The sequence below is a fragment of the Apteryx rowi genome, unplaced genomic scaffold (genome assembly GCF_003343035.1).
Source record: "Apteryx rowi isolate R43461 unplaced genomic scaffold, aptRow1 scaffold_141, whole genome shotgun sequence".
Classification (NCBI taxonomy): Eukaryota; Metazoa; Chordata; class Aves; order Apterygiformes; family Apterygidae; genus Apteryx; species Apteryx rowi.
The window spans coordinates 179,663-190,441 of NW_020447653.1; the positions used below are offsets into that span (position 1 = coordinate 179,663).

General features: G+C 63.5%; 1 protein-coding gene across 1 annotated transcript; it reads left to right on the forward strand.

Annotated features, from left to right (window-relative positions):
* Positions 1–486: 486 nt before the first annotated feature.
* On the forward strand, positions 487–2,414 carry FXYD2 (FXYD domain containing ion transport regulator 2). Its single transcript, XM_026057986.1, has 5 exons — positions 487–496; positions 1,221–1,259; positions 1,452–1,526; positions 2,200–2,236; positions 2,390–2,414. Exons 1-5 carry the CDS (start codon positions 487–489, stop codon positions 2,412–2,414), a joined length of 186 nt encoding a protein of 61 aa, XP_025913771.1.
* The last annotated feature ends 8,365 nt before the right edge of the window (positions 2,415–10,779 follow it).

The window sequence follows — 10,779 nt, forward strand, 5'->3', positions numbered from 1 at the left end:
GGCCGGCGAGGGCGCAGCCGGGGCTCTGTGCCGCCGGCGGGGCCCTGCCCACGGCGGCTCCGCGGCTGCAGCCGGCAGCAGCTTTAACAATAGCCGCCTGGGCGCGAGGGGAGCGCGTGGGCAGCGGGCCCGTCTCCGCGCCGGCCCCGAGGGACGCGGGCACAGAGCCCCCTTGTTCCTCCGCCTCTCACGAGCCTCCGCGCGGCGGGCACTAACGCGGCGCTGGAGCCGAGCCGCGGCAGGCTGGGGCGCCGCGCTCCCCGGCACCGAGGCCCTTGCCCTGCCCCGTGCTGCCCGCCCCAGCCCTGCCAGCAGCCCCCTCCCGCAGCGCCTCCCTCGCCAAGGCAGGCGGCAGCCCCCGGCCTCCCCGTGTGACCGCGATAAACATTACACYGCGGCCGTTAATGTTTAATGAGGTTTGCCTCCCAATTAACGTGCTCTGCCGGGGGCRCCCGCTCGCAGAGCGACGGACGGCGCGCTGGCACGATGGGCGACGGTAAGGACGCTGCGGGGAGCGGGGCCAGCTGGGCCCCGAAAGCGCCCCCGGCCRGGGACGCAGCACCCTCCTCGGCCCGGCCGCCAGGCCCCCGCGGGAAGGTGTTCCCATGGGAATAGCGGGCACGAGGAGGGGGCAGGCTTGGGCGCCCCTGCCGATGCCCCGCGGTGCAAGGAGGGGGCTCGGCTCTCGCGGGACGCGGAGGGACGTGCGCTCAGGTAAGGTGACTTGAGCAGCAGCACGCCGCCCCCGGACGGGATGAGACTGCCAGCCCGCAGGGAGCTGCCGGGATGCGCCGCGGCGAGGGGCATCAGCCTCAGGGCTGGTTTGTGCTCCTGCGACACCCGAGCCTCTGCCCCTGCCTGCACGCCGCGCCGTGTATGCAGTGCCGTTCCCAGGTATCCGTGACGGCCGCGCTGCCGACCCGCAGCCTGAGCAGACAGTGCCCGGCTCCTGCAAACGGCGGAGGCGGGTCGCTGCGGGCAGCTTCGCCCGGAGGGGGAGAGGCTCCCCCGCACGCTGGAAATGCAGAGTGAGCTTTAAACTTGCTGGGGCAAAACCCAGGAATTTGGGAATCCTTTACTCGCTCAGCTAGACCTTAAGGAGATCGGTGCACGCTTCCTTGCAGTCCTCTTTCCTGGTCTTTCCCACCTGGTCTCCCTGTGCCCACCACGAGCCTGGCGCCCAGGCGCTGGCCCTCACCGGGTTTTGTCCTCTTTTCCAGAGCAAGTGCCCGAGCAGGGCCTGGACAGGTTCACCTACGGTAAGTGCACACGTCGCGTGGCCCCGAGGGCTGCGGGGCTCTGGTAGGTCCCGGCGCCGGCGGAGCGGCACCAGTGGGTCCTCGTGCCGCGGCTCCCGCGGGACCAGCCCAACATCTGCACTCGCGGGCTCGGCTCTCCCGGCTGAGCCCCGCTCGTCCTGCTGAAACCTGCACGGTCTCCCTCTCCCCCAGACTATGACACCATCCGCAACGGGGGGCTGATCTTCGCCGTCGTGGCTTTCGTCATCGGGCTCCTCGTCATCCTCAGTAAGTGGCCTGGGCAGGCTGGGCGCTCTCCGCAGCTCTTCGCTTCCCTGCACATGGCCCCTTCTCCCGGATCGCCTGCCGCCCACTTTGGGCCAGGCGCCGGCATGAGCACTGGCCCCAGCAGGAGCCGCCTGGAAGCTCCCGCCCAGGCAGGCTCCCAGCACGGAGCGGTTGGGAAGGAGACCACGTCAATATTTAGTGTTTCCCTGCCAGCGTCAAGGCCTCAGGGGGAAGGTCACTAATTAAAAATAGCAGAGAAAACTGACATTTCCAGAGCGAGAAGCCAGCTTTGCCGGAGCCCGTGGAGCTCCGTGGCTCCAGAAAGGCAGGGCGCCGGGCGTGCAGAGCCCCTGCGGAGCAGCACGGTCGCTCCGCGGGGCAGCGCGGGCTGCAGCCGTACGGCAGGGCACGGAGAGGCTACCGGCAGCGCGAGGGAGCAAGGCACGGAAACTGCCCGCGTTTGCGGCTGCGGGGGCAGCTTCGGGAGAACGGCAGCAGCGGGAGAGCGCTCCGGGGGCAGGCTGGCACCCCCRCCTCAAGGGGAAGGTCCGCGACGCTTTGGAGAGCTGCCGCGCGCGCGGAGGGCTCAGCCCTGYGGCGGGGGGGATCCGCGGGGCGCGGGGCACGGCGGGGGGAAGGCGCGGGCGGCCTCAGGTGCTCCTCTTGCCCCCAGGCCAGCGGTTCCACTGCGGAGGCAAGAAGAAGAGGAGGTGGGTATCGCCCGGCCTTAGGGCGGCCCTGGCTCCCCGGCCGCCCTGCTCCTGCCCACGGAGAGGGCTGGGGGCCGGCTCTCGCTCCCGCTCCCGCTCCTCTCGGCCGCGTTGCCTGCCCTAACACGGCTCTCCTTGTTTTTTGGTCCGCAGACAAGGAGACGAGGAAGACCTGTAGCTGCAGGTGGGTGGAGGAGGGAGCGCAGGGCCGGCGGCCGGGCTCCTCCGGGTGCGCCTGTGCCGGCAGCAGTGCTCGGAGCCCAGGGACATGTCCATGCTTCAAGGAAGGGGCCCCATGGGGGCTGTCTGGGGAAGGGAGGAGGTGGTGCCCAGCGCCGTGGGACACGCCGGCCCCTCCGCTGCATAACCCCGGCGTCTGTCCGGTTTCAGAGCTCCCGCGGCGGTGCAGAGGGAGAGCTTCATCCAAAGCAGCAAAGTCCTTGCCGAGAGCCACCCCCTGCCCCGCTCCAGTGGATCCATCACCCTGCTCACCCCGGGCAAGGCCAGCATGCGGATCGCCCGCATGCTTTCCCCTCTGTTACCTCCAGCCTGTGTTTCTGGGCTAATAAAGTTCCAGCTGAGAGAGGTTAAACTTTGTGCCTGAGGCATTTGAGTCACCCACTCTCCTGGCCCAGCACCAGCGACTTTTCTGCCCTACAAACATCTTCAAACAGAGCTCCGGGAAAGGTTCCCACTGCCCCTCCACACGCACCCGCGTTGCAGGGTGGCCGCCCATCCCCGCTCTCGGAGGCCACCCCGGCGCCTGCGAAGAAATGCCTCTCTCGGCTGGCGCGCAGGCGGGCTGCAGGCACACAAGGGCTTTGCAGCGCTGCCCAGGCACCCTCTGTGCAGGCGGAGGCTGCACAGGGCGTCGGGTGCGCACGCGTGCTGCCTGTCCCTACCCCGCGGTGGGTGCTGCCAAACGCAGGGGCTGTTCGTCCCGCTCACTTGCTGGAGCGCGTGAGCTGGGCGTCCTTCCCGGGCAGGCATTTTTCCAAGCTTTTGGAATTTTGCATCCAGCCCTCTGGTTTCACAGCCTCTCTCATCTTTGGATACAGACAAAAAAAACCTCTTTTAAAAAAAAACTCTGCTGCAGTTGAGCAGCGAGTGATGAGGGACGTTCACTCRGGAGCGCCTTTGTGCGCGGGGCGACTCGGGCCGACACAGACATCTAGTGACGAGCTCCCGCAACGACGGCCGCGCCGGCCCTGGGTGCTGCCCCTCCAAAGCGGTGCAAGCCGCAGCGCGGTTGCACCATTCCCCTGCCAGCCTTGCAGCTCAAAGCGTGCTGCCGATTCCTTAACAAGCCTTAGACAAGCACGGAAACGAGAAGTCGCACAAGCAGCTCAGCCAGCGCGCTCAGTCCTAGCTTGAGCTGCCTGCCCCTCGCTCGGCCGCCCCCCAGCACCGGCTGGTCTGCGGGCACCCCAGCAGGGACGGGGCCACGGCAGCCCTGTCCGGCCACGCGCCTCCAGCCCCGYGGCCCCGCACGCTGCCCAGCGCCGGGCCGATCGAGCGCGGCACCGGCAGGCTGTTTGCAAGGGGACCGGCTTGGGCTGCAGGTGCYGGGTCTCCCGGCTGGGAGCTGAGCATGCACCTTTGCTTTTCAGCGCTCTGCCCCTAGTCCTGYGTGGGCTGGTGGCTCTCCGGGGGTCAAAGCGGAAAAGTGGGCTTTCCGAGCAAACCGGGCAGGAGCCCAGGGCAGCTTCACCRTCCGCCCCGTGCCCCGCGAGAGCCGAAGGGCTGGCTGAGGTGAGGGCTGCGGCGAGGACAGGCTGTTGCTGCCATCTTGCGCTGGGAGAGCCTTGGCACGGCGCGGCGGGCCCAGCGGCGCCGGCGGGAGGTGCGGGTGATCCCCTCCGCCCTTCCCGGGGCCTCCGAGGGGAAGCGGGTTCACCTCGCAGCGCAAGCGCGAGAAAGGCTTTTCTCTGAACTCAAGACCTGCGCTAATTTTTTGAAGCCCCTGCTGGATGCAGAGCCCTGCGTGGGCTCGGACGTGTGCGCTGCGGAAACCCCCCCGTGCCGTGCATCCGGCAGCGGGGCACGGGCTCACCTGCCTGCCTCCGCCTGCGATGGAGGTCAGACACTGACGGGGAAACAGGATTAGCTGTGGGAAGGTTATTAGACAAAATCCACGCAATTTGTATAATCTGAGGTGCTTATTTAACACAGTAAGGAGATTATTTTGAAATATAATTTTGAATGACACTGACCCATTAATAAAGACTCATTACAGCTTTGCACGGCTCAAACGGGAACCAGAATCCTTTGGCGGCGGTAGAAAAACTCCCACTTGACGGCACAGAGGAGCCGAAGGGCCTCCCGTTCCCCACTGCAGCTCCCAGCCCGCACTGCACTCGCTGGCGAGGAGTGCGGTGCAGTTGCACCTCCGTAAAGAAGGAGCTACAGGGCACAGCAGCTGGGAGGGATCCGGCACGTGCAACGAACCCCATCCGCGCCGGTCCTCAGCCAGGTCTCGTGTCGCTGAGGCCCAGGGCTCCCTCTCCCCAGCGCCCTGCTCTGCTGGGGCTCGGGGCGCAGCCGTGCCCATCGGGGCCTGCGTCCCCTGGCACCGGCCCTCTGCCTGGGACGGGGACAGCCCTGCACGCAGGGTCCCCGCAGTGTGGAGCAAAGAGATTAAGGGGAGCAAACAGCCGCGGCTGGCTCGCCGTGCGGGGGGATCTCTGTCTGGGCACCAGATGGCATTAATAGCATTATTCTGCGCTGCTCGCAGGCGCGCATGTGCGCACACACGCAGCCCTCGCGCCCCGGTGGGGGCTCCGAGCCTGTGCCATGGGCAGGGGACGCTGGCATTGGCGGCGGTGGAGCAGGACCTGCCGCCAGCACCTGCAGGCTCACCAGTGCCTGGGGCGCAGCTCACTGCAGAGCCTGATGCCGGAGCATGGGCCGGCTCTCCTGCGCATGGAGGGGGCCTGCTGGCCGGGCTGCTGCCCCCGGCGCTCGCCCGCAGCCGCACGGGCAGAGGGCACACGTGCCGGGTCAGCCAGCAGCCTCGTGGTAGAGGCTTTGGTCTTCTCCCCTGAACCAGGCAATCTCGGAGGATTTCTCTCACACTCCCTTGAGCCATTAATCTGCTCAAAGTAGATCTTTTCTGTGACAAAAAGGGGATTGGGTAAATAATACAGTGGACAACTGGAGCATCCTTCTCCTCTGGGAAGACATCCAGCTCTGAACGGCTTCCCCTTGGTGCTGGCTATTCCTGCTTCAGCAGCCTCCGAGCAGACGCGTACGGGGGAGAAGGGCTCTGGCCGCACAGGGCTTAGCCAGCTTTTGTGCTTAATGCGTGCCCAGATGTGCCAGGGACGCCGGCAGCTTGTCGCACGCAGCCCGGAGCGCGCCGGGCCGGCCAGCGCTGCTCCACCATCTCTGCAAGGGCCAGGGACACGTTTGGCCCCCAAGGAAACATGAATGCAAAATGTGTCCTGGTTAGCGAAAATGAGAGCAGCAAATGGTGACTAATGGAGCCAAAGAGGCACGTGTGGTGATGGGGAGAGACGGGGCTGCGCTGGCGGGGAGCCAGGCGTTCGCCTCGGTCTCCCTTCGTTSTGCTCCTGAAAAGGCAGCGCATCCATCAGCAGCGACGTGTCTGCCGAAGCAGCAGTGCCGCACCATTTTGGTTTTCCTCCTGACTGAAGTAAATAATATTCGGCCCTCAATTCCGTGTCGCATGTGTGCTAAAGCAGCAGTTATTGCAAAATAACTGATCACATGTAAGATGGATGCAGCGGGGCCGGCAGAAGCGCTGTGCACGGGCTCACTCCGCAGGCTGGCTCTCTTGGAGGGTGGAAGCTGGGAAGCCCAGAAGGGTCCTTGTGGATCCAGTTTGTGCCTTTTAGGGCTCAGGGCCATGCGTTGGCCCTGCCCAAACTTTGCTGGTGACTCCAGACTCACGCCGGAGGCGGCGAGGGCAGCGACCGCCGCTTGCCTCCCGCAGACGGGACCTCCTGGGCTCTGGGCAAAGGCCTGGGGAAGGGGCTCGGGGAGGCTTCAGGGCTCCCAGCACCACAGCACTGGGAATAATCCAATCCGCGCTTATCAGTGCCTTGCTTTAATGCTGCAACACTAGGGGGAAGCAAAAAACAAGCTTCTTTCCTAGAAAGAGTCTTTGCTGGGCCAGAAGCGGAGAGCTGGCAGAGCGGCTGCGAGATCGCGGAGCGCCTGCCCTGGTCCAGCCGGGGCTGCTCTGGGCTCCCGGGGTGGAAACACAGTGTTACCCCCGGACATGGGGATATCCCGTTGCCCTGCACATGTCTGTGTGGCCAAGAGCTCTGCCCCCACGCGAGCCCCTGCGGTGGGTGTCCTCTCACCCCGTGCACCAGGCTGGGGAAACCGAGGCACGGAGCGGGCCACGAGGCACCTGGGGCAATGCACAGCCCCGGGAAGCACCCCACAGCGCTGCTTTGGGGGTGTGCTCAGGCTGGAGACCCTGGCCCTGTTCCCAGGATGGAGAGGGCACAGGGGGACAGGGACACACGCGGCTACAGGGGGCTGAGCCCTGCCAGGAGGGCCTGGCCCTTTAACGCAGGTGYGGCTCTGCAATTAGCCCAGGTGAGCCCAGGGGGTAATTAGCCCAGGTGAAACCCAGAGGGCAATTAGCCCAGGTGAAACCTGGAGGGCAATCAGCCCCAAAGGCTCTTTAGTCCCCCGTCTGGAGGGGACTGGTTTCTCGCTGGGGGTTACRGGTAGGTCTGGGCAGTGGGGCTCTGTGTGGGCAGGGGGCTGCGGGGCAAGGCCCAGGACTCGTCCCCCCCACCCCRGGACGTGCTGGTGGCAGCAGCAAGGGGTCACAGCAGGCTGTCCCTGCCAGCCGAGAGGTGCTGCGAGGCGGAGGCGGCTGCCRTGTGGGAAGCGTGCTATGGACCCGGGTGGCAGCCGGTGAGTAGCCGTGTCGTTTAGCGCCTGCTTTCTGGGGGGGGGTTGCCTGGGAGGGCAGGCGAGGGCGCTGGGCTGGGTGGTGTGCCGTGCCCCCGACGGAGGGCAGGGGGATGATCCCCACAGCACCCTGTGCCCAGCCACAGCGCTTCTCCCTGGGGAGAGGCCCCCAAGCAGGGCAAAAGCGTCCAGCTGTGGTCAATTTGTTGGTAGCAGGGGGAGTTTGTCTGTGTGCCAGTGGAAGCAATACCCTGGGTAGGGAAGCCCCCGGCAGGCGAGCCCTGTGCCTCTACTTCCCAGCCCTCTGGGGCGCAGGGGCTCAGGCACTAGGTGTGAGTGCTGTCTGGGGCCAGGACAGGAGCAGCTTGCTGAAATCGTGGCTGGGAAGGAGCAGGGAGGCTGTTTGGGTTGGAGACATTGTGTGCCGCTTGTGCTAGGAGCAAGGTGGGAGCGTGTCTTTCCCAGATCAGAACCGGGCTTGGGGATGTGCTGATGCCATCTCTTGTGACTTGTGTGGGGCCTGGGCCGGGGAAGGAAGCTCATAGCATGAGCACAGCCTTTTCTCTAGCAATGCTTGCTGGCGGCTGTAGCGGGTCACTTGGTCCTGATTCACAGGCCAGCTGCTAGCAGGGAGTGTGGCATGTGTTTCTCCTGGTGGGMAACTTCTGGCCTCCCTTCCTTGGAGCCTCTTGCATGCTGCCAAAGGCTGGGCTAGAGCTGCCTGAGGAATTGATTTGATGAATCTTGCCTCTTCCTGAACACAGCTGTACAAAGCACATGATACTGTTCCAGCCCCCAGATTGGGTTGCTGGTTGCAGTTTACCAGCTTTTCAGTTTGAATGCTCATGCAAAGGAGATGTGCAAATGCTTCCTGCAAGTATTCAAACACGGGGGGCTGCAGGAATGCTAACATGACTAAATCACGACTGCCCCAGGGGAGCTGGAGTCCCAGGTGCGGCTGGTGTGAGCCGGCTCTGGGGCGGTGCTGGCTGCTGGCCCTCTGCTCCCCAGGCCTGCTGGGGTGGTGTGTGTCTGGGGTGGGAGGCTGACAAATGGTCTTGGCCAAACAGTCAGTGGAGGAGCGAAAGGGGCAGTGACGAATGGTGCGGACAGCTCAAGGGCTGACCGCGGCTCTCGGAGCATGAGCCAAGGCTGGTCATCCACCCTGTTGGCCTTTTGTTGCAAACTTGCCAGCAGAAGCTGTTTTGTCCTGGAGGAAGGAGCTTTGCGTAGCGTGAGGTTTGCTCTGCTGTTGCTGCAGGGTCTGTGTCTCTGGGCTAGAAATGAGGAAACTCGCTGGAGATGCTGAGCAGCCAAGGGAGCTAAAAATGAACCACTGAGTAGCATTTACTCCCCCTGCACATGTGCCTCAAATGGAGATTTGCGAGGCCCTGCTGGTGCGGTGCCAGCGAGTGTCCCGCCAGCCTTCCCTCTCGCTCCTGCCAGCCCACGTACCCCTGTTTCATTCAGTGCCGTGTGTAGGAGTGCAGAAACTGCACCTGAGTCCAACACGTTGTATGCTGGGTAGCGAAACGCTGCTGCAGCTTCTGTGGCTGGAAGATTCCTGTCACCAGGCTTGCCTGTGCTGCCATCCTGCAGCAGCTGCTGAGGAGGGAGTGGGGGCAGATGCCTAGCATGTGTCGGGGCTCCCCAGAGCCTGGGATCTGCTCGTTGCCTTGGGTAAGGCTCTGAATATCAATTTGCTYGCTAGGTATCAGCGATCATCTGCGTGTGGATGTAGCTGGCAATTGAAATGCACCTCGGTTCCCGAAGGGATGTGTGGGTGCAGGGGGTGTACCAGCTTCTCCTCTGCAGCGTCTCGGGACGCTGCTGCTGCTCTGCTGCTGAAGCCTGCTGCAGCCCTGGGAGCCTGGTGGGTAGCGAGCGAGTCAGCAGCGAGCGACTTTGGGCTAGGGAACACACATGTGTGTGGGTGTTGTGTGCGGGAGAGACACCCACGCACCATGACGGAGCTGCTGAGGCTGGCTGGGAACGTGCTTTGCAGGGGGTGGTGACAGATCGCAGCGGCACAGGGGAAGGTGGAACGCAGCCTTGGGGAGGAGGAGAAGGAAAGACTGTGGTTGCTGTCAAACAGACCTGCACAGCTTCTGCTCTGGGCTTTGCTGTTGACTTGTCAGCACTGGGCTCTGGGTGGGCCTCGTCTGGCTCATCAGTGAAATGTGGGGTGTCTCTGCTGTGGCTGGGGGCTCCTTGCTGGCATCTCTTGGCCCTGGTGATGGGAAGGGTTTGGGAGCCCATGTCCTGGCTTCCCCAGCATGCGTGGGAGCTGGGGCCCGGCCCTGGGGAGAAGTGCAGCCTGCTCCTACTCAGGTTTGAAGACTTCTATGGCTGTTCTGTCTTGCTGAGAGTGAGCGGGCCAGTTCTCTAGGCTGAAATATGCAGTCACGGGGGATGTCCTTGAGAGGGGAAGGGGGGATGTGAGCTCTTGGGCCAGGCCAGCGGGGTGGGTGTGCTGGAGCCTCTGTGTTGCCAGCTTCTGTGTCCCCAAACTGCGTCCCTCCCTTGTGAAATGAGTTGCTCACCCACGTGGTGCAAGAGGTACCCTTGTGGTGTGGGTGAAGTCCCTCTGGCTCTTTCAAAGACCTCCCAGGTAATGAGAATCGCAATGAACTGGTGCAGGTGGAAAATTGTTAGAAAAAACAGCTTCTTCACCTTTTTCTTTGCTGGGGGACAATGTTCAGGGTTTTCAACTAAATCTAAGCAGTGTTTTCTGAAAATCAAAGCATGACGTTTTCCTACTCGTTCTTTTGCTTAAAATCAGAATGCTTCAATCTTTCTCCTTGCTAATTTCAGTGAATTGGGGTTGAGAAGGTAATTCTGGAAAGCAAAGAAAACCTGCTATAACCATGTTGGCAAAAGAGATTCCGAGCTGCTCTAGTGATCTGGACAAATGAGCTTTGGTGGGACGAAGTCTTGGGGAGCGAGAACCTACATCCCAAAGTAAAGCATTAACTAGCGTTCATTTGTTATCTGTTGGCTCAAATGATGCATGTCTAAGTCTCCTAGGCCCTGTCTTGCTAACCGTACAGGAGGGACCCCTGTTGTGGGAGCAGCAAGGGCGAGTGCTGTTTGTGCTGTGAAAACCTGGTTTCTGTCCTGTGGTTACTAAGTCTCCTGGAGGTCAGAAGGAGGAGTGCTGGCAGCTGCAAGTCTTAGGTGACCAGAGCATGCCATGGCACACGTGGGCTTGAGGAGCAGCTCTGTGGATAGGACAGGGAAAAGCCTTCCTTACCAAGGTGAAGCGGCAGGTTTGCCACGCAGAGAGGCTGGAGGAGGTATTAGTTGTATTCCAGCCTCTCCGGGCTTCAGCTCAGGGCTCAGCTCAGCTTACAGAGCATGTCCAGCACAGGCTGGCAGTCACTGAACCCATGTGCGTGCAGCTGGCCCGCACCCTGTAGAYGGCTGAGCCCTGCTTGATGCTGCAGCCCTGGGTGTTCCCGGGGCGCGGGTGGTCGTGGAGGTGCCCAGGTGCCCACCACGGTGCTGCTGGGAAGCGCGGGGCGGCCTTGGCACGACGGCTGGCTGGGTGGGTGCCCGGCGGCGAGGGTGTGCTGCGGCGGAGCGTGCCCGAGCRCACCCCCCGCTTGCACGACGGCGGGGTGTCACACCTGCCCCGGCGGGGGCCGGGC

Excerpts from the sequence above, each read along its gene's own strand:
- FXYD2 (XM_026057986.1), top strand. Across the intron at positions 1,527-2,199 it reads CGGGCTCCTCGTCATCCTCA|GCCAGCGGTTCCACTGCGGA; the intron begins GTAAGTGGCCTG and ends TCTTGCCCCCAG. Across the intron at positions 2,237-2,389 it reads GGAGGCAAGAAGAAGAGGAG|ACAAGGAGACGAGGAAGACC; the intron begins GTGGGTATCGCC and ends TTTGGTCCGCAG.